At 36.0% G+C, this 20,850-nt stretch overlaps 1 protein-coding gene across 2 annotated transcripts in view; it reads right to left on the bottom strand.

The window, feature by feature from the left end:
- UPF2 (UPF2 regulator of nonsense mediated mRNA decay) overlaps positions 1 to 20,850 on the bottom strand; it is a 53,031-nt gene that overhangs the window by 19,057 nt on the left and 13,124 nt on the right. For both annotated transcript variants that reach the window (XM_048301122.1, XM_048301124.1), the window contains exons 6-15: positions 19,677 to 19,826; positions 18,679 to 18,782; positions 18,273 to 18,358; positions 12,991 to 13,099; positions 11,688 to 11,801; positions 10,314 to 10,430; positions 5,185 to 5,370; positions 4,448 to 4,651; positions 3,552 to 3,827; positions 1,974 to 2,157 (exon numbers count right to left, since the gene is read on the bottom strand). In XM_048301122.1, coding sequence (XP_048157079.1) covers positions 1,974 to 2,157; positions 3,552 to 3,827; positions 4,448 to 4,651; positions 5,185 to 5,370; positions 10,314 to 10,430; positions 11,688 to 11,801; positions 12,991 to 13,099; positions 18,273 to 18,358; positions 18,679 to 18,782; positions 19,677 to 19,826 — 1,530 coding nt within the window. The remainder of the gene's footprint in view (positions 1 to 1,973; positions 2,158 to 3,551; positions 3,828 to 4,447; positions 4,652 to 5,184; positions 5,371 to 10,313; positions 10,431 to 11,687; positions 11,802 to 12,990; positions 13,100 to 18,272; positions 18,359 to 18,678; positions 18,783 to 19,676; positions 19,827 to 20,850) is intronic.

Raw genomic sequence — 20,850 nt, 5'->3', positions numbered from 1 at the left:
ATATTTGACTTCCGAATGAAACATTTCCCATATAGTTAACTTAGTCATAAAGGGTAATAATGTCCTGTCAGAAAAGGAGGAAAACATTAAAGAGAATGCTTAAAATCTCCCAGACAACAGAAGAAGCTGTGCAAACTGCCTCAGAACATCCTCAAACCGAATGTGGACCCTACTGAAACACGTACCAAAGTCTGAGTCCAAACTACAGAGACTACAAAACCAGCAGAACCCAGAGACATGAAGCCCCTGCAGTCTTCTCTGCAGTACTTCCCACTACTGTCAACTAACAGTTTTGAAACAACAATTATCTCAGCCTGTAATAAACCTTTATGATTCTCTCCTAATGCTCTGAGGCTGCACTTGAACCTATGAGGATGTAGGTGCCTTTATGAAGTCTCTGGGAAAGCAAAGTCTCTTCTAAAAGCATTACATAGTGTGCTCATCCTCCTTGCTGACATGATTGACAATTCTTACACTTGTGTTTTTAGTTCATTTTGCAGTTTCTCTTCCTGACCTGCTTGTCTTCTGCCCCTCAAGATGTTTTAGTTTACTCTGTCTGTAAAATATCAAACATAAGTATCTCCTTTCTTTCAGTAAGGCATCCTTCAATGTAATACCATTATTTGTACCATTTCCACGGAAGTGAAAAAGAAGTTTTAGCTTTTTTTCAGTGTTTCAGTGTCCAGTCTTAGATACAGATTTCAATCAGAATGTTTTTAAGGACTGAGCACGGTTCTGATTCAGGAAAAAAAATAAGATCTGTTTTTAGAGAAGGACTATAGCAGTATTTAAGTCATCCAATGCAAAAGCCCCAAACTTCCAGCATATGCTATTGTTCTCATACATTCTTTTTTTCCTTTCATTAATTTACAAAGCCACTTAATCCTCCAGAGGGATTGCTGATGTCAGCCTTCTAAGCCACTAATTTTTCTAGGACTTTACTGAGGAGTCAACACAGTTACTATGCAGGTTGTCATTCCTTTTTTGACATTACACCAACTGCACTTAAGGTCAGCCATTAGCATAAAGTTTTGTGAAGCTCCTATTATTTGTAGGAAGTGCTGAGTACCTTTCAAAAGAATATTACAGCTTATATAACTACTTGTATATTTCTTCCTGGTTATCATTTTGAGAACATGAAAGCCATGAATTTAGATCATACCATAGGGGAATTCTAATCTGCTTTTCAGTTACTACATAGGGAATTTCAAGGCATGTCAATTAAATAAACAGCGTATTTAAAAAAAGTTCCTCCTAAAGCAGAAGTTGCAACATTTTATGTAGCTATGAGACACATTCATCCCACTGAATTAAAGGATTATTCTTAAAAATTGAATTTTTCCAAGTAGATGAAGTACTATTAAGGCTCTAATTAACACTTAGTAAGTCTAAAATTTACATATAAAATCTTTTAATGAACAAGGTTGTTTTCAAATAAAAATGGAAGATTAAAAAACAATTCCATTTAACAAGTAATGAGCATGGTAGCATCAAATATTTTCTAAGAATGGATATGTACAAGAGGTTTAAAGGTTACTATGATGGTTACAGTTTTAGATACTCACTAATCAATATATTTTCAACAGAGCTGTGCTGCCAGCCCAACTGTTTTCTCCTGAAATTAGTGTGCTTCCTATATTTTTCTGATTAAATTAATAGTTTTCTTCCTCATCATTTGCACCATGTGACTGCATAAATTAATACACACACATATACGCTTCTGCTCTCCAGATACTACTATATTAAGAGTATTCATATTGACTATTTTTTATAACATTCAGTACTTCAGAATTATGGAGATTCTGTGTGATATCCATGGTGATCAGAAACATGCAAAGAAGTTACAAAAATATTTCCATCGTGAGAATAAAATAATCATAACAATACTTACACCTGCTACCATCATAAAGAGAAAATTTTAAGAACTACAAGAATTGTAAAAAATACCTAACTTCCCTTGCACATTTTCTTACCCAATTTTATTAAGAATTCTCGTTCCAAGTCTTGCACCTGTCTGACAGCTTCTTCCAGAGAATTGCAGAGTTTTATCTTTGGTCTCAGCAGTTCCAGTGTATCACTGATCATATAGTCTATGTCTATAGGAAAAGGGTGGTCTTTCGTCCAAACATCCAGACTTTTTTTCCACCACACATACCGCTAGAATACAAAATATTCAAGTCAATTATATGCACAGATGTTTATATACCATTTAAGCCATGAAGTTAAAAACGTCACGTTTGTACAGTAGAAAGTGCAAAAGATTTCACATCACTCGTCCCCTATTTCATGCAACTAATTAGATGTTCTTGTATCACTAAAAACTGTTTGATAACACTGGATATCACAAACATTAAGAATGTGCTCCTTCTATCCTGACTACTGTTACAAGTCTGAAGACTGAACAAAAAAAGCCCTGGCAAGAAAGTGCCTTCTCAGGGTAAACTCTTTCTACAAGAGATGAGCACTTAACAACCAGCCAGCTTCCAATTCTCTCCCCCATATATTTTCAAGAAAATTAATTCCCCTGAAGGCATATGACGGGCAAAAGGGGGGGAAACATCACAAAAAAAAAATCTTTAGACTGCAGCCAGCTTCAAGTGACTTACCCAGCTTGCTTTATAACAAATTCGCATATACCCCTTACATTAACATTGTAAAAAATAAATGCTGATTTTAAGTGAACCTAACAGTAGAACTTGAGAACTAAGGGGCTGCAAAAACTGCATCTGAGAACGAAGTATGAGGACAGAATCTTACTTAAAAGGTGACATGCTCAAGAAGAAGGCCTGCTGAAATTACTAGGTGGAACAGAAATATAATGATGTCTTCCCCAAAACATTTATTTTTGCATTTACAGCGTACAACCTGGTCAAGTGGGAGGTGTCCCTGCCCATGGCAGGGGGTTGGAACAACAAGGTGATTCTTCAGGTCCCTTCCAACCCAAACCATTCTGAGATACTATACTTCAAAACATCATTTTCCACCTTGCATACAGATGAAGGATTTGATTCCTTAAAGTTTGAAATAAGTTGTTATCACCTTAATTTTTATTTTTTAATCCCCTTGTTTTAGTATAAATTATAGAGAAAAGCAGAAAGAAAAAGAAATTAAATCAGCAAGTTTTAGCATGAATTCAGTGGTCTGGAATTCCTCATTTCAGTGTTTCAACACTCATTATGAAATCTTTTCCCCACTTCATTACATCTATTGAGTCAGAACTTTCTTTGCTTCAACTTGTGCCCATTACCTCTCATCCTTTCACTGCGCATGCCTGAGATGTATCTGACTTCTCTTTCTCTACAAAAACCGTTAGCTGAGGAGAGCAACCTAAAAAATCTTCTCCAGCTGAGCAAACCAGCAGTGTGAGCACTGAGAGCCTCCTGATCATTTTGGTACAACTCGACATACACATCACTTGAAAATAAAACTGCTACCAGACAGACAAGATTCTTAAAATTATAGTGCTAGAGAACAATGAGAGAAATATGTACCAGACTGACTTACATTAGCTTGCTAAAGAATTCTACAGAACTGTATAAGATTTAGAATACCTGAAAATATACAAGGAAGCAATCAAGTTTTCGTTTGCTGGATCCTCTGTCAAAATACTGCCCACAGGTATCGAGGATAGTACAGACGAGTCTGATTCTGAAAAGATGTTCTGGAGGGTCCAGTGGACTAGGACTGCCATCAGGGTTCACACCAAACGAGGTGAAGGAATATAGAGTTCTAAATATTACAGCAGACTCCACCATTCGGTAATTGTAAAGCTCCCCCAAAAACTTCGCACTGCTGATCCGCCGCTGGTTAAACTTTGGTTGATTAACCTTTATCAAAAAAGAACAAGAAAATTCATTCTATCATGCAGACACAATAGAATATTAAAAGACCCAAACCCAACAAACCTTTTGCAAAGAAAAAAGGTGCATTAAAAAATTGATAGAATTGTTTATAATAAAAGATGGTTATTTATGGCTACATACATTATACAAAACTAAACATTAAAAATTAGTTATGAAAGCTGGTTAACTAGTATTTAAGTTCCAATACATTTAGCATACACTCCACCTTAAATCTATGATGACTTTTCATCACTCAGAGAATTAGTGTAATTACAGTATCTATTAAAATATGGACTGGTCTCCAAAGTAACTTGAAGTTGTGTAGATCTGCCTAGACTGTGAAAGAATAAGCTCTATGCCCTTACTATGATAACGGAGGCTAAACAATTGTCTTAAGTAATGTTGTTAGTTTGGTTTTGTTGGGGTTCTTTTGGGTAGGGTTATTCTATTAATTGAAATAAACCTATACAAAGCAAGTAACTGAGGTAGAAGGTCATCATAAAAAAAAGAGAATCCAAGGATTCCTTTCTTTAAGCAAGATTATTTTAGTTTTCCTTTCGACATAAATAGATGAATACAGCTAAGCAAGAATACTGGTTGTTTACCTCCATTCCTAGTCGAATATCCTCTAGCACTCCATCCACAACATGAATTCCAACATCTTCCTGGTAAAGGACCAACCCTGCTAAGAGGTTGGCTACACAGTGAATACTATTATATTTCACATTCCAGATGTTGATCATACAGCATATAACATAGTCCTTAACTTCTGCATCCTGCCAAGGCAGCTTGCGCATCTGTCTCAGGACCTAAATCAAATTTTAAGACAAGCTTCACATTTTAGCAGGTAAAATATCATATATGTTCCCTGTCATCCCCCATCTCTCCTGGTTGGGATGAAATCCCTGCCTGCAAACAACCTCGCTCTCCCTTCCAGGCATTCTCCAGACCTGCAGTGGCTATGGAAGACTTTATGTACATAACCCAACTGCTGTCCTCAAGCTACTATCAAGGTGTCCAAGGCTGTTCCATAATTTCCTTGCTCTTACTGTCAGTATTTAACTGAAGCCTTTTTTCTCTTACTCTCCCATCACAATGTACAAAACACAACGACTTTCATCTCATTTCCCTTTGTTCAGCACTTGATGCTGTTGAGAACACAGGTCCACAACTGGAGCTTCTACGTCTTCCAATAAAAGAAATGAAACCATCTTAATCATTGATACAAAAATGATCCCTCTTCCTTGCAACTGAAAAAACCATAACCCTCCCCAAACCTTTTCCAAAGTTACTACTACACCACTTTCAGTAAAAACTGTATTAAAGATTTGAAAGGATTTACCTTCTCTGTGGTGACCTTGGAGAGATCCTTGTAAAGAAGCTTACGGATATATTCCTGTAAGGGAGGACGTTTTTTCTTCACAGTTTTTTCAGCTGGAGGGGGATTACAGTAGTAATAGGCATTTTCTACCATTGTAACGTAGCGTGCATCAAGATGCATTGCTTGTTTTTTCCTCATCATTTGTTCCTGGAAACAAATGCAAATGACCACTGAGAGATGCTGACATACCATATTTTCAAGCCAAAGACTTTTAGAGTTACATTTGGGATACAGTAAATAAGAAAGGTTGCAGAAAAGTAAGTTAAAAGCTTGGGTAGAGAGAAAAAAGGACAAAGTACATATATATGGTTCTGTGTTGCCCTTTCCATGGTCATTTTTCTTTATGATCCCTATTTTTATAATGGTTCACCTGTGGTAAAAAAGGTTTCAGAAAAGTATTTAAAATTTAACCCAAAATCTTAATGCTACTGTTCAGATAAATGGTTGATAAGATTACAAGCAACTCCGTTTAAAACATTATTTAACTAGAGTTTACAAAGTAGCTCAAATACTGATGTCTTTGCACAAACACAGTGAATCATCATAAGACTGGCAATCTACTTTTTACATCAGCATGTAACTTGAGAGGTTTTGATGGTTTTGTATGAATTTCCAAAGGTTTAGACAACAGAATTTTCCTTATTCCATGCTCCATTGCTGCTGTTTACCCAAGCAGAATCGACTGCAAGAAACAGTATCTACCATAAAGTAATGTTTCAGGAAAAAGCAGATGAGTCAACACTAATTACTGTGCTTAATTGTCAGGACTGTACTGCTTTTCCTCACTTAATACAATCTTTTCTCCATACTTCATTTTAGATATGTAAGCTAAGGTTTACTTTGTGGGGTTTAAAAATTTCTTTTATCTAAAAATTCTGTACGAGAACTGAAATAGCAGTTCTAAGCTGCTGATTTTCACAGTGGAGGAGGAGCTTAATTCCATTATTAAATACTTTTTAATATGCAACTGCGTATTCATAGCTATATAGGTGTAATTCTGTAAGTTGCATTAAATTTTTATGTACATCATATGATCCTATCTATTCTAAATCACTCTATGGTGGTTCATCAGGAAACTGCACTTGTTTGAACTTTAACATTTACTAGAGATAGGCTACACAGTAATTTACAACTTCAAACAGATAAACAAAATTAACATGTAAGTACTGTTTCATCCCATCCCATCCCCCCCTCCACATGTTAGTATATCCATTCATGCAGTCCAGTAAACTAACCAAGAGTTTAAACCTCCTTTCATTATAGGTGAGGAAGCAGTATTTTTCATGCTGGTGGACTTTCCACTAAACTCGAATAATTTAAAATTTTTTTTGTAAGGCAGTGATTCAGTTCAACTGAAATGCCAATGTATTCAAACAACTCCTTAACCCTGAGTTTCAGCTGCTAATTCAGTGGGGAAGAGTAGCTGTGTGTAACATAGTAACCCAACAAATAATGTCATTTTCTTCCTGGATTTTAGTCATCTATCACCAGGAAGGTCTCCATTTGACACCAACTGTAAGGCATTTCATTCTTAACCTTTTCCACAACACAAATGGTCTTTCCTTTGATTCCCTGAGACTGTTCCTTTCCAAATGGGAAATTTCTGTCAGTAGCAGTACATTTTCCTACAGGCACCTAACAGATGTACAGCGCTTAACGACTGAGTACATAAATTGTTTTATGTGGGGAAAAGCCACTTAGAGCAGAAAATTCTGAAACCTTCCCATGACATGTATGTTAATTGTTACCTTTGAAAATTTTTCACCTTTTCTAGATAGGAGAAAATACACCTTTGCTACCTTAAAGACATTTATGACACTATACTATAAACTGAAAAATTAAGTGGGCTGAAGTGAAACAGAACAGAGAACATAGCAGAAAGGCTTGCAAATAACATTTAAAAATCCCTAAACCTACATAATTTGTATACTTTCCTGTTATAAAAAGTTGTACATTATACTGTAAATAATAGTTTATAATTAAAATGTTTCTTCCCAGAAGAGACAATAGGCACTACCTGAAGTCTCAACATCACTGTAATTTATTGGGTTTTGAGCAGTCCTGAGCGTGTATTCTAACTGTAAGTGGACTGTATTAGTCTTAATCTCTAGTCTATTAAAAATCCTCAGCATTTCAAGAAACTGTTTCAGTCGTTTTTCAGTTAAGGCAGGAAAAAGAAATCATAACAACACATTGTCTATAGTAACAAAAACCTTCTTGCAATTCAGAAGAAAAAAGCAAGACCTGAGGTCTAAAGTGTTTTAAGCTCATCAACTACTTTGGGTCTTCATTTTACTAGGCTAAAATGAAGAACTACACAGGTAAAGCATTACATTTGAAGATTAGGTTCCCATTTTTCCTCTGATAAAAACAGACCATGAACAATATTAAAAGTGTCCAGGTTAAAATATTAAAACTGTTTGGATTTTTCTTCTTGGTGAGTGACAAAATCTCTCTGCATGTAACATATACTGCAGAATCATTTCAAAAGAAAATCTGGTGACCATTAAGAAAAAAAGAAGAAATAAGTAATTAATCAAAACCTAAGCATCATGAAAATTCCAATTTAGGAAAGCATTTCAGCATGACTGACATTTAAACATCAGATCATAGTGAGATACTGAAACTGTTCAGCTTCTCCTTCCCTTCACTACCTGCACTGCTCTGCCCTGCTACTCGTTCCGACAGTTCAAAATGAAAATTTCTAATTTCCTGAAGCACATTATTGCTATAGTGAATTAACAAAGCTCTACATGAACTGCATTTACTTTGCCACAGCCTCTGCCTGTACAAACATCTCCCACAGTTTCAACATCACCTATAAAAGGAGTCACACCAAGAAGGAAGCCACCGTGTTGCTTAAGTTCTGTATATGTACCAACACAAGTGATCTGGCCCTAAAGCTTAAGACAATTGTCTAAGTTAAATGGTTAAAAATGCATCAGGAGGCTTTTAATACCAAAATTTCAAGTATTCTTTTAGCAAGACCACAAAAGCATAATACAAGAATTTGACATTTTAACATGATAATATTACATAAACTTAGATCATGATGAAGCTGATCTTCCTTTCAAAGCTCCAATTCAAATAATCCAATTCAAGTAATTAATTTATCAACAGACAAACCCTAAAGCCAATCTAGTTTTACATTAGTATTACAAATTTCATAAAGGACACTCAATTTGAAAGATTTGCCCAGAAGACAATTACGAGAAATAAACAGTCCTAATAAAAGAAGAATCTCTAAATAATTGACAAAATATTACGTAGTTCCACAAAACCAGGATATGATCACTAAATGTTTCTCTAGAAAAAGTTACTTAGTGCCACTAAATTTGTGATGCTCTTACAGAACACTTGACTTCTCAATAATTAATTTTCTCTTAATTACTTTTAAAATCCATTCTTAACTATGACTTTCTTCCACACCAGGACAAAGCAACATTGTCTTTAATACAAACATGCAGCTGTTTGGAATCTTATTATGAAATACATCATCAGCAGTAAAGATTAACACCAATAATTATTTAGAGGATCAACAGGCTTTAATTCTGCCCATAAGAGTCACTGAGTAGATCAGCTTTACAATTGCTTAGATTTTTACCACAAGATTGTAATCAGCTTGCTTTGGGAGAAATCTTTTCCACAGTTCACACCAACCTGTACCATAAGACTATGATTCAATTTGTGTAAGACTATTTAAGTCAAAATTAATCTCTGTAGGTTTTTAGGGGAATGTGAGAAAACACAGCTATTAAGATGGGATGCAGAATATAAACCTATTTAGCCTATTTTACATCTTAAATAGATATTCCGAACTTATTTGCCATCTTCCACCTTCTCCTGGTTCCTCAATGCATAAGAAAAGTCTATTTATCCAAAACCTTGTGAGGCTTTAAGCCTCAGTAATTCAAACAGTGTTTGGTTTGTCTTACACTTCACAGTTAAGCCATGTTTAGCATTCATCCAGCAGATTCCAGAAATCCAGCTAACAATAAGCATTTTTGTAGTGCATAACACTAAAAGCAGTCGGTTACAAAACCAGCTCTGCTAAAAGCATTTAATTTTTCCTTATTTCTAAAATTTCTATTAACTACCAAAAAGTAATAGCAATGAGTAAAATGTCTTTTAAAGATAATGGAACAGTGTTTTTAGGGGAAAAATTACTTGGTTATGGAAAGGAATATATTTCACAATACAACACATCAGCTGGCAAACCTTTAGAAAATTGAGACTCAAACCTTTCAAGATACAAAGTACACTACTACAAAAAGCAAGAGCCAAGGAACTGGCAGTTAATTTGCCCATCTCTTTCCTCTCATGATTGTACCACCTCAACAGATGTTCTGACACTCAAAGAGGTTCAGAGAAAAACAGTATTTTGTGGAAAAGAAATTGTACAACAATATACCCAGGTATGCAACTGCTGCTCCATTAACTATAGCACGAGAAGAGACACTACTGGTTTAAGAGAAAGTGAATCTATCTATCTTTGAAGGTCTTCTTCAACTATGTCTGACTCCGTCTCTTACCTTGGACACAGTTTTAGGATTGTCTCTCAAGTCAGTAAATACATTATTCAGTTCCTGTTACTTTTAAGTCTTTGCCAGTACTTCCCCAGACTTACAGATCCCAATTCTAATCTTACTTTAATTCCCAATCTCTATTTCTAAAACTGCTTCTCTTAGTGTCTTTATCATAAACTTTTTCTTCACATTTAGAACCTTAGATCATTATACAGGGCATAGGAACCACCTCTTGCACAAACATCTTCACCTCCAGTTGAAATCATGTCTGGCTCCACTCTACTATTTTTCCCCTCAAACAGTATTTCAGGCATGTTCAGATACAGCTACAGTATTCTTTCAACCTCATCCTCTGGGTTTTCCCTCTCTCTGAATTACTAGTTCTTGCATTTCAAAAGCAAGAGCTTTTTACTTCAGAAATTTAATTCCTTTTTTTACATTTTCTTTCAAGTCATGAAGAGATTTTTAGGTCAACTGGAGTTCTCGAGAATAGTTTCAAAAAGAAGTAATTGCTTTAAGTCAGGACATGACATCCTCCCCATAAGACAACAAGTTTTCTCTTACCAAAAGAACACTAGTTCTTAAGTGAGATTCTGGTGATCTGAAGAGGAATCTTCCACAGGTTTCCAGCAAGGTACACGCCATTTCAATATGGTGATGAGAGAAGTCTGACAGAAGCATCTGGTATGTATTTAAATAAAAGCACAGCTTGTTAAACATCTTTTTCAGCTGCAGAAAACATTAAACAATATCTACCAGACTGGACAGTATGATGGTGTTCTAAATTCTTTACAGAATAAATGAAAATGGATTTCACTGATCAGATGTTAGGATTGGTGAGGCCCTGGCACAGATTGCCCAAAGAAATTGTGGATGCCCCGTCCCTGGAAGTGTTCAAGGCCAGATTGGATGGAGCTCTGAGCAACCAGGTCTAGGAGGAAGGTGTCCCTGCCCAAGGCAGGGGGTTGCAACCCGGTATCTTTAAGGTCCTAACCAGCCCAAACCATTCTATGAACATTCAAAAGATTAATGCCATTTTTAAATTCTTGTAAGAACAGTCTATGGACCCCAAATTCAGGCTTCAGAAAAACAGGATGCTTTGAAAGACTGGCATAAAAACCCCACCTAAACTACCCAATAAAACTGCACAAGGGCACAGTAACCTCAGAGCACACCCAACTGCACTGTTTTAAGTTAAGCAATAACTATAATACAGCTTTGCATTTTACAGCTTTTTATACACAAGAGAAGTGAAATTGTGAGTGATTATGATTTTTTTAGGAATTCAGCTTTGGTATCTAACAAGTCAATAAACAGAAACTTTTCACACAGAAAGTGATCTTAAGCTGCGAGTCTCAAGCACCCTTTATTAAAGGCACTTTTATTTTTTAAAACCTATTTTTAATTGGCAACTTGACAACAAAGTTTGAATGTTTATCATGCAGGCAAAGTGAAATGATGTGCCTAGAGATTAACACCTTCCAAAGATGTTTTGTCCCTCAACAAACAAAAGCACCTGCTAAAACGGCATGAAAGCCTCTCCTTGCATCACTGAAATGCTTTTTGCCTCCAGTCCCTCTCCCTTACTGTTATTTTCTCCACAAAAACATTCATTGAAATCAAGAAAATGAAAGTTTTGCAATGTACAGCAGATTAGTAAGTATCAATGTCTGCCATATTAACCAATAAAAGGATTAGCAGTTTGGTTACATCCAAATGTAGAAGTTTATTTTAATATATCCCTCCCATTAGAAGAGGTAAAACATTTTAACTTCTATAGCAGCTACAGAAGTCTCCTTATAAACAGTAGCCACAGACACCAGGGTTTAAAACATCCCATGTAATGAATTCAGACAACATCAGCAGCAGGTAAGTGAAGGGGAATAGTATGGGGACACATTATCATACACAGGAGTACGGGACTACCACAACACCAACCTTTAAACAGTGGAGAGTATCGTTTTTGGAGAACATCTTAAACTTGGTAAGCTCACCAATAAATCTCACAGTTTTATTCTTTGTTTCAATGTTGATCTGGTCCTTTTTTCTTACCTAAAAAACAACCAAAAATTGATTGTAGGCCCTCAAAAACACCCACTTCTTCTAAATTACTTTGATCTGAACATGCACAAAATACACTTGGGAATTCAGTAGTGCTTGCTATCAGTTTGGTTCCTCAAGCCCCACCTTTACTTCTCACTGGGTTTCCTAAAACTCTCCCTATAATCTTGTTTCTTCAGAACACTTTGAATTCTCTTCCCCATATCCCCACTCCCCAAAACAGTTAATTCCTGTAACGTATCCACAGCCATAGACCCTCCTCCTTTGCCACAGTGAAGTAGCGATAAAGTACTCTAGATTCTGTATTTTCAGAATCAGTAAGAACTCTCTATGGGAATAGGGCCACTTGCACTGTCCTCAAGGAAATATTAAACACTGATGGCTTTTCAAGTCAGATTTAGTAATGTGCAGAATTTTTCTTTTAAAATTAATGACATTCAGCATAAATTTAGGAATGAAACACAAATATATATCTATGTCCAAACACAATCCACAAAATAGAAAATTGTATTTCCCCAACAGAAAGAGGTTTTTCTGAGAAAGTTAACTTTACATAGTTAAGATTCAAGTAAGTCTGAGCAAACTATACACATTTTTAATGTCAATATTAGAAAAAAAATTGAAACCTGTGCCACAGAACTCAGAAAATGGTGAAGGAATCACTGCTGTGCACCATAACAAGTTTGATTACAACACTTAAAAAAAAGTAAAGGAAACAACACTGAAAAATACATCTGTGTGGAAAATTTCTATGGATGAAAATTGTAAAATCTAATTTGAATTAAATACTGTATGACAATAGCAATCACTACAATAGTAGCCTTCTAGTGGGAAATGTTGAAACAGGTCAGGTCTCATTTTAAAAGCAAGTTATTAAATTATAGAAAACTCTTAACGCAGATGGAACACAGTTTCTAATTTTTGTAACTTCTGTTGTAACTGCTGTACAGTTCACTTATATAAATACACAAGCATATATGGAAAGTTGCAAAAACTTCTCTTTTTCAAAGACTTATAATTACAAAAACTTATTTTTTCTAGAACTGCTGACCTGACAGAAAAATATTCACTGAATTTTCAAAGTATTATCTACACAACAAAAAAAAGGGTTTTTTTCCCCCAAAGGATAACTTATGAGATTGGTTAACCTGAATGTAAAATCTTAACCACCAGAACATACATGGAATCTGAAATCCCCTTTCAGCATGGAACAGAGATCCTCTGCTACATCAGACATACAGGGATGCAATGTGGCAACCAGTCTTGCATAAAATGGTAGCAAATCCAATCTACAAAGGAGAGGATAAAATAGACAATTTATAGACAAAAATGTATTTATGTGTACAAATATGGGTACCATTTTAATTGTGAAAAGAATCAATATACTGACAGAACTACACACATGCAATTTTTTTGGCCCACTTCAGACAGCAATATAATTTAAAAATAATACAAGAAAGTAAAAAACCATATCCTGTTGGAATACTTCATAGTTAATTTCCTTTTTAACTACTGCCATAGGTAAAATGCTAAATACCACCAACTACAGAATTTGACCTTCAATAAATTACCAAACAGAAAGGAAATTCAGATCCATCTCAACATGCAAAAAAAGGTTCTTACAGACAAGGCCATGGGTTATTGCAATGTATTAATATTTTTTCTGAAAAGCAGCAGACATAACCAGGGAGGTAGAGTATATCTTTAAGGTGGGAAACTTCTAAATGAATGTAGTAGTTATTACATAAAATAAAGATGAGCAGATGTGACGTGGCCACCCTTTTCCCCAAAACTCTGCTAGTACTCCCACAAATGGTAATATTTCCAAGTTTGCTATAGAATTTCCTTAGTTCATTTTCTCTTTCCTTAATTACATGCCTTCACACCCATTTCCTTTGCACATTTATGCAAACCAGCTGTGTATATATCAGTTTTAAATGCAGAGAAACCAACTGCACTCTGAGGCCTCATAATATCATTTAACAAGCTGAAGGAAGTATTTTCGGTTTATTTTCAGAATGTTAAGTTAATGCAGTAAACAGATGAACTCTAGAACAAGCCAAAATTTTTAAGCGGACAGAAACATCCTAAATTTACACACTTCTACTGAGAAATTGCCTGTAAGGGAAAATGTATCTTGAGTTTATGAAGGATTAAGGTTTTCCCTACTGCTCAGGAAAGGAAAAGACAAAAAATGCTGACAAAAAAAATCCAAAAGCACGGTTGATACACAGAGCTTGTCCTGGCATAAAGCATCAAGATGAAAACCCCAAAACAAAGCATCCACAACTGCCTCCTTTCTTCTTTCTGCTTCTATGTCACTGGAGCCCATTTCCAAGACATTTAATACCTACTTACAGAAAAAGAGACGATTATGTATTTAAATTGTGGATTAGAAGCATCAGAATATACTCCCCCCAAAAAACACAACTAGGCAGCCTCCTGATAACACACAAGACTCCTGGTGAAACATTGTGGGTATCTCAGTTACCTATTTAACAGTTTTTATCTCTTTTGTAAATCAATAACTGAAGCAGTATTTACATTTTTCAAGCTTGTTGGAACACACAGTCAAGGCTGACTACCCACAGCAAATTACTACCATGTTATTAAGCATTTAGCCATTAACTTTGAGGGAAGTGAAATTATCACTACTTCACACACACCCACAAAAGTTAAACTAAGAGAGGGCTGTGGCTGAACTAAGAGGGTGTATTTAACTGAGGGGATTTCTGTATGGCAACTCTTTTAAGACAAATACCAGAAAGCTTTATTCTGGTCTCAACAAGTACCTGCCTGCTGAGAGCTAATAATTTCATCTCTGTAAACTGAGCATACCTGGGGGAAAATTAAAGTCTTAGAGTACACTGTTGTTATTCTCTTACAGGACACAAAAGGTTTCTTCATGGGGAAGCATACTAAGACTGGGTATTTCTAAATAGATGAAATATAATAAGGAAAAGCCTTGGGTTAATTACGCTGAAATTGGCAGTCAGAGATTGAGTTAGTTCCCTCTCAGGGGAGACAAAAATTCATGTTCAGCAGTGGAGACATTCCAGTATCAGTGGCACCATCTACTGGTACGTCCAGTGCTTTGTTTCCCCCAGAAGCATTTATTTCTCTTGAGAAGGGAGGAAGAACTTAACTAAACCCCCACAAACCCCACAGTATTGCTTTCTCTTCCTGCTCTTTTGCATTATGAAGCAAGATCTGGCATCAGGGATGAGTCAGTCACTCTGAAGTCCATGTTAAGCACCCTGAATATACACCACCACAGTAAAAAGCACCACTTCTGATCACTGCCACTTAGACTACATACCATGGACTGAAGCCTAATCAGCTCTGGATCTCAGGGTCACATGAGCTGCACATCCGTAGAAGATCTAAGAGCATATATTTTTTCTACCATTTCAGATGTCAATTTATTAAAAAAAACCCCAAAAAAAGCCAATCATAAATCAACCCACACAAAAACTTTTCTCCAAGTCCTAATTGCTATCTCTCCAAAATGGATGCATCCAGAATTTTATGCCCAGGAAGAGTGAAGGGGGCATTTTGCGCATTTCCTAATTTCTGTGATTCTACAAGAAAGACAGCTTAAAGAATGGAGCAATGGAGCCAGGACTCTTGCCTCCCAAGCATAATCATAATGGATAAAAGCAGTGCCTTCACAGGGCCTGAACGGGTACCAAGTGCCACCCACATTGCTCAGTGGGAAGAGAAGGATGCTGTGGAATTGGAATGTTACCAGGGAAGCACTTTTGTCTTTTATTTCTTTGCCAGGACATAAAACTCCTTGATCTCAAGCACATCCCTCAATTTATCCTCAACTGAAACAGGCCACTGAAACACTGATAAGTCAAGTTCAACTGAACAAAAAGGACCTTGCTGCAGAGAAGTCTCAGGATGAAAAGCTGACAGTAAATACACAGGAGGCTTGCAGCTTTTGAGTTAAAATGTGCACAGCTATTTAACATTTAAGAAGCAGCTAACTCCTGAGTTATGAACCAATAATAACACTAAAAACTTCTATGTGAACAACTGATCTCTTACTGCTTGTAAACTTGCAACTTCACAGATCACCATAGATGGCAACATCAAAACATATCAGAAGCCACAACAGCCCCTACATACTGCTTAACATTTGTCTAGAATTGTTTAGAATTTAAAGCCTAAGAAAAGATTTCAGACTTCTCATGGTGAAGTAAAAAAAAAAAAGTTACAGAATTGCAAAACTAAATAACTGTGTGTACAGGAAGATAATGCAGTTAGACAGCAAGAACCACACAAAAGTCCTAAAGCTGTGAGCAGTATGGGTTAAATCACTGTCTACAGTTCTGGATTAAAAGGCTAATATTTAGTTTTAAATCAATCCTCCAATGCAAATGCGAAAGCCACTCATACTGGCATTGAAAAATCTTTTTAAAAGGCCTTCTGTTCTATTGGGTTGGAGGCTCAAATCACAGCTGAAAATGTAAATGTGATCCATTCATCTGTATTCAACAGAGCAGGGTAAAGATGCACTCTAACACTGATCTACAGTGAGTTGAGGAAGAAATGGCCTTTTTTGTCAAATTAAGTTTTCTGTCTTGAAGAATCCTAATTTGTCCCAATCTATCCAACCCTAGTGGTTAGCAATAAAGCTCCCTGGCAACACTACATAATGACCTTGATTTCACAGTGTCTGTGTTACTCTTCAAACACAAAACCAGTTTTACACTTTCTTGGTAAAACTGTCATGCCTGCACATTTCCCAAAATTGATCTCAGGAGAAGAAACAGAACTTATTCTGTTATTGAAATACCTCATTATGGCTGCAAAGAAAGCAGCTAAACATAGACAGCATTAGTTGATACGCTTGGAAACAAAATGCTTTTGGAAAACATACTGCTTTATCTCCAACCTCAAGGACATTGTTCCTCTGAAGCTTTCACAAAAAACCCTCCTCAGAAACATAACCATAACAAGCTTTCTTCTCCTACAATATCCTGGAGAGATATTGCAAAAATTCCTGGATTAGGAAAAACAAGCATGGAACAACAATAATGGAAGGTAAAGCTGTATCATTATGGCTCAGTGCAGAGATACGCAGAGCAAAATCATCGCTAATGCACAGTACACAAAGCCTTGGAGCAGTGTGTTATAGAATATATAGAATTTTCTACATCAGAAAGGATTTTAAATGTTGATTTGAAGACACACAGCAGAACTGCTCTTTTACCAACTGCAGCAATACAGTTTACTTAAATATTGGGATAGGTTGCCCTTTCAAATTGTCTGCATCTATGGGCAATTCAGCTGGTATTTACATTCCAACTGCTTGTGTTCAGAACAAGCAGCTCAGTCAACATCCTGATTCTCCAGCTGAGTCTCCCAGAGATGGGGTCACCAATGCAGGCAGATAAACACAACTGAACTTAAGATCTTAAAAGAATCAAGGTAGCTTAAGTATTCGTTAGTCAAGCAGGTCCCAGAGCAGACAGCAGGAAAAGGAATTAAAAAAGAATTGTACATCAAATGTTAATACTTCTTAATATTAGGAATAATTCATATTTATAATTAAGGATCAACAGTGAGAAGATCAGCTGAGCCGTTCACTTCAGTGCTACTTCCAACTACTGGAGACCAGAAACGTCACAAAAGTAGCAGCTCCTCAAGGCAACCCCACTATCTATCCTGCTCTGTTGATTTCTGTGAGAAAAGTTAGTATTTTTAAGACTATTACTTTTAATACAGATCTGTAGGGCAATGGAATTACCACTGGGAAGACAATAAATCAATGACAGTGTGGAGACTATACACATTTCTAGGAGTTTCTTAACTGTGTTCATAGTACTGCCTGGTCTGAGATAATAATTTTTTGATAGTGCAATACATCAGGAATGTAACTTTTGCTTTCCTGCCATCCATGAAATCACACTGCTGAATTTACAAGCCATCATGCTGTTCTGTCTGAAAGGACCTCCTTTTGCTGTGCACATTTACGAGCTCCTCAGGAGCATTGTCATCTAGCCCAATTTAGCAGATTATGCAAAGAGAATAATGGATTTTCAAAGAGGTTCCTCCTTCCAAACTACACTGTGCTCTAACTGTCCACAGGCTCTAACACAAAAAAAGTGCAACTTGTCCTGAATTAAATAAATCCTCCCTTTTTGGTATCAGGTAGGTTTTGCTGTTGTTTTCACAGTTAAAAAAAAGTAATGAAAAGAGATCTGCTATAAACACCAAGTACCAGAAAAAAAAAGAAATTCCTTATTAAAAACCATAGTTTTTGGCAAAATATTGTGGTGTGGATCATTGATCCTAAATATTTCTTTGGTGCTTCAGTATAAGCCACTCCAGAAGTGCACATCAGGAATAAACAAAAGCAACTTGGAATACACACTGGTTTTAAAAAATACATGCAGATGCTAAATTAAATAACAAATGGGTGGATCCAGCTTGCTCCCCTTCCGTTCTTACCTTTGTCTAGGAACTATGAAAAGTGCTCGTACCAGTTTTCTTCTGTTGGCTTTCGTATTCATATTCATGCAAAAATCCATTGCTGCCTATAAAGAGGAAAGTTAATGCAGTACTTCCCCTTTAATAGAGTGGATTTTAATTAAAGCAACAGAAAATGGTTTTTAAACATGGCTTTTATAGAGCTATTTCTATCACATGCAGCTGCTTTAAAAATAACCATAAAGAAAAATCTTCAGTTTTGGCTGGAACTGACATAGTTAGAAAACATGTCCACTGAGAGGAATACAGACTGATTAAAAATTAATTCAGCTACTGCCAGACTCCAAAGCGTAAAATGCTTATTTCTTATCTATCTGATCTTGCTTTATGGCTTTTAAGATGGAAAAAACTAAAATTATGACTGTACCTTGTCTATGAGGTCTCTATTGACACAATTTGGAAGCTGCTGAAGAAAAGCATCTACTATGAGTTTTAAATGAGATCCAGTACTGGCTTCTTCATCCTCTTGTTCTAACAGAGAGAAATAAACAAGCAGCACACATCTTTAAGCTATACGATATAATCATTTATGAAGATATTTCCCAAACAGTGCATTTGTAATGTTTAGTTGTTAAGTATTCACCCCCATTATTATAAACACGAATATAAAATTCTGATTTCCTGACATCAGCTATGAAGATCTCACCAGATCAATACCCCTACTGTTATCTTCTAATTGCAAAACCTGTGGCATGCTTCAGAAATTTTCCAGACTCTCCTCTATGAATTTGGCACTTAACACCAGATTTTGCTTTTCCCACTATTTGGTACCACGAAAAGAAACCTTTGATTTCTTAAGAAAAATTCTTAAGAAACACAGTGCTGCTGTTTCCCCATGTCAAACGAACACAGCTACACTTTTAGAGGTGGCAAGGTGCCATTTGCAGCCCTTCACACATAATTAGAGGTTAGAATTGTTAAATCATGCTACGTAAAGCCATAACATAAGAAAAGTCTTTACCAATTCAAAAGGTAGAGCTGAATCTTAGATTTCAAGGAAAGTTAGAAAATATTTTATTAGCACCCTAAGCACATTTGATGAGAAAAGTAATTTATGCACTGAAGTCTACATTCCTTTTTGTAGTCACTTTTCAGGCAACTGCCTTTACATTTGCTTACTTTTAAAAACTGTGTGAAGGAATCAGTAACTTTCACTACATTAAACAGCTTTAAAATAATTTTCACTTGTATCTGTATGACTTGTTACAAAAACATTCATCACAATCCTAGCAGTTTCTAGCAACTAGTTTCATAAATAAATAAATAAATTCCCCTGAATGCACTCAACAATCTACAAACTAAAACAATCAAGTTCAAAAAAACAAATCAGGAAGAAAAAGAATTCTTAAAACCAATTCTTTTTACCTTGCTCATCAAGAAGCTTCTTTGTAAGATCTTCTGCCTCATCTCCACAGTCCAACTCCAGTGCATCATCATTAATATCCAGGTTCTCCAGCTCCAATTCCAGGTCCTCATTCCCACCTGCTTCCTTATTATCTTTGGCATCTTTTGAATCTGTTTACAAGTTTAGTAGAAATACCAAATAAATACTAATAAATTGTTAAAGATACACAGTCATGATTAGAATACAGGAAGATTAATGCTGCTAAACCTGCATCTCTTTAGTGTCTTAATGGGAAATCTTTTACACAGATGAAGGAGAAAAAGGAAAAAGCAGAACAGGAGGAAGGTGTTGAAGAAATAACATGCTATTATAAAAGGTCACATAAAAATTATTAGTTTCCTTGAAAATAGTATCTGAATCTGATAAAGATTCAGAAAAGAATCATTAATATTTTTCTCGGACCATGACACTGGTCCACCACTGAACATTTTTCCAAGAGATTACTACCTACAGAATTTTACTGTTCTTTCAGGCCTCCTTCCAATCCCATTTCCAGACAATGCTTCATTTTAAAAAAAAAAATTTCAAGGCAGATAACCTTATTAAAATTCTAAAAATTTTCAAAGCAGAGTGTGACAACTTCTAAACAGTGCACACATCATATGGAAATATAGACTCACAAACAAGTAACATATTTAGGATCACAGACAAAATTAGTCTGGAATGGACTTCGGTGATATCTGCAGTTCAACCTTTTGGTCAAAGTGGATGAACACTATTCATACCAGATTTCTCAGGTATTTCTCCAGTTGTTTTAAAATATTAACACAAAGATTCCAGTCTCCCTGGGCAAGCTGCTCCAGTATCTAAAGATCCTTACAGGGAAATTTCAGAATTATCCAAACATCCGTCTTCTCTTACACCTTGAGACAGGGATAGTGACTTTTTATCCCATTGTACCTAAAGCCTGCACATGCCTGGTTGTGAATTGAGGGCTGTGTCAGAAGTGAGGAACCACCCAGGTCTTTTAAGCTAGTGAAATTTTATGCTGACAAAGTCACCTACCATTAATAACTTAGTAAGAAAGTAACAGTGAAAAAAACCCCAAACACTTAACATCTGCAAAAAAGGGAAAACTTCCCATTTCTCACAGAAAAGTTTGTGTTTACTCACACTGGTTAACCTCCAATTACT

Source organism: Corvus hawaiiensis, chromosome 4, assembly GCF_020740725.1.
Source record: "Corvus hawaiiensis isolate bCorHaw1 chromosome 4, bCorHaw1.pri.cur, whole genome shotgun sequence".
NCBI lineage: Eukaryota > Metazoa > Chordata > Aves > Passeriformes > Corvidae > Corvus > Corvus hawaiiensis.
This window is presented reverse-complemented; position numbering and strand designations above follow the sequence as displayed.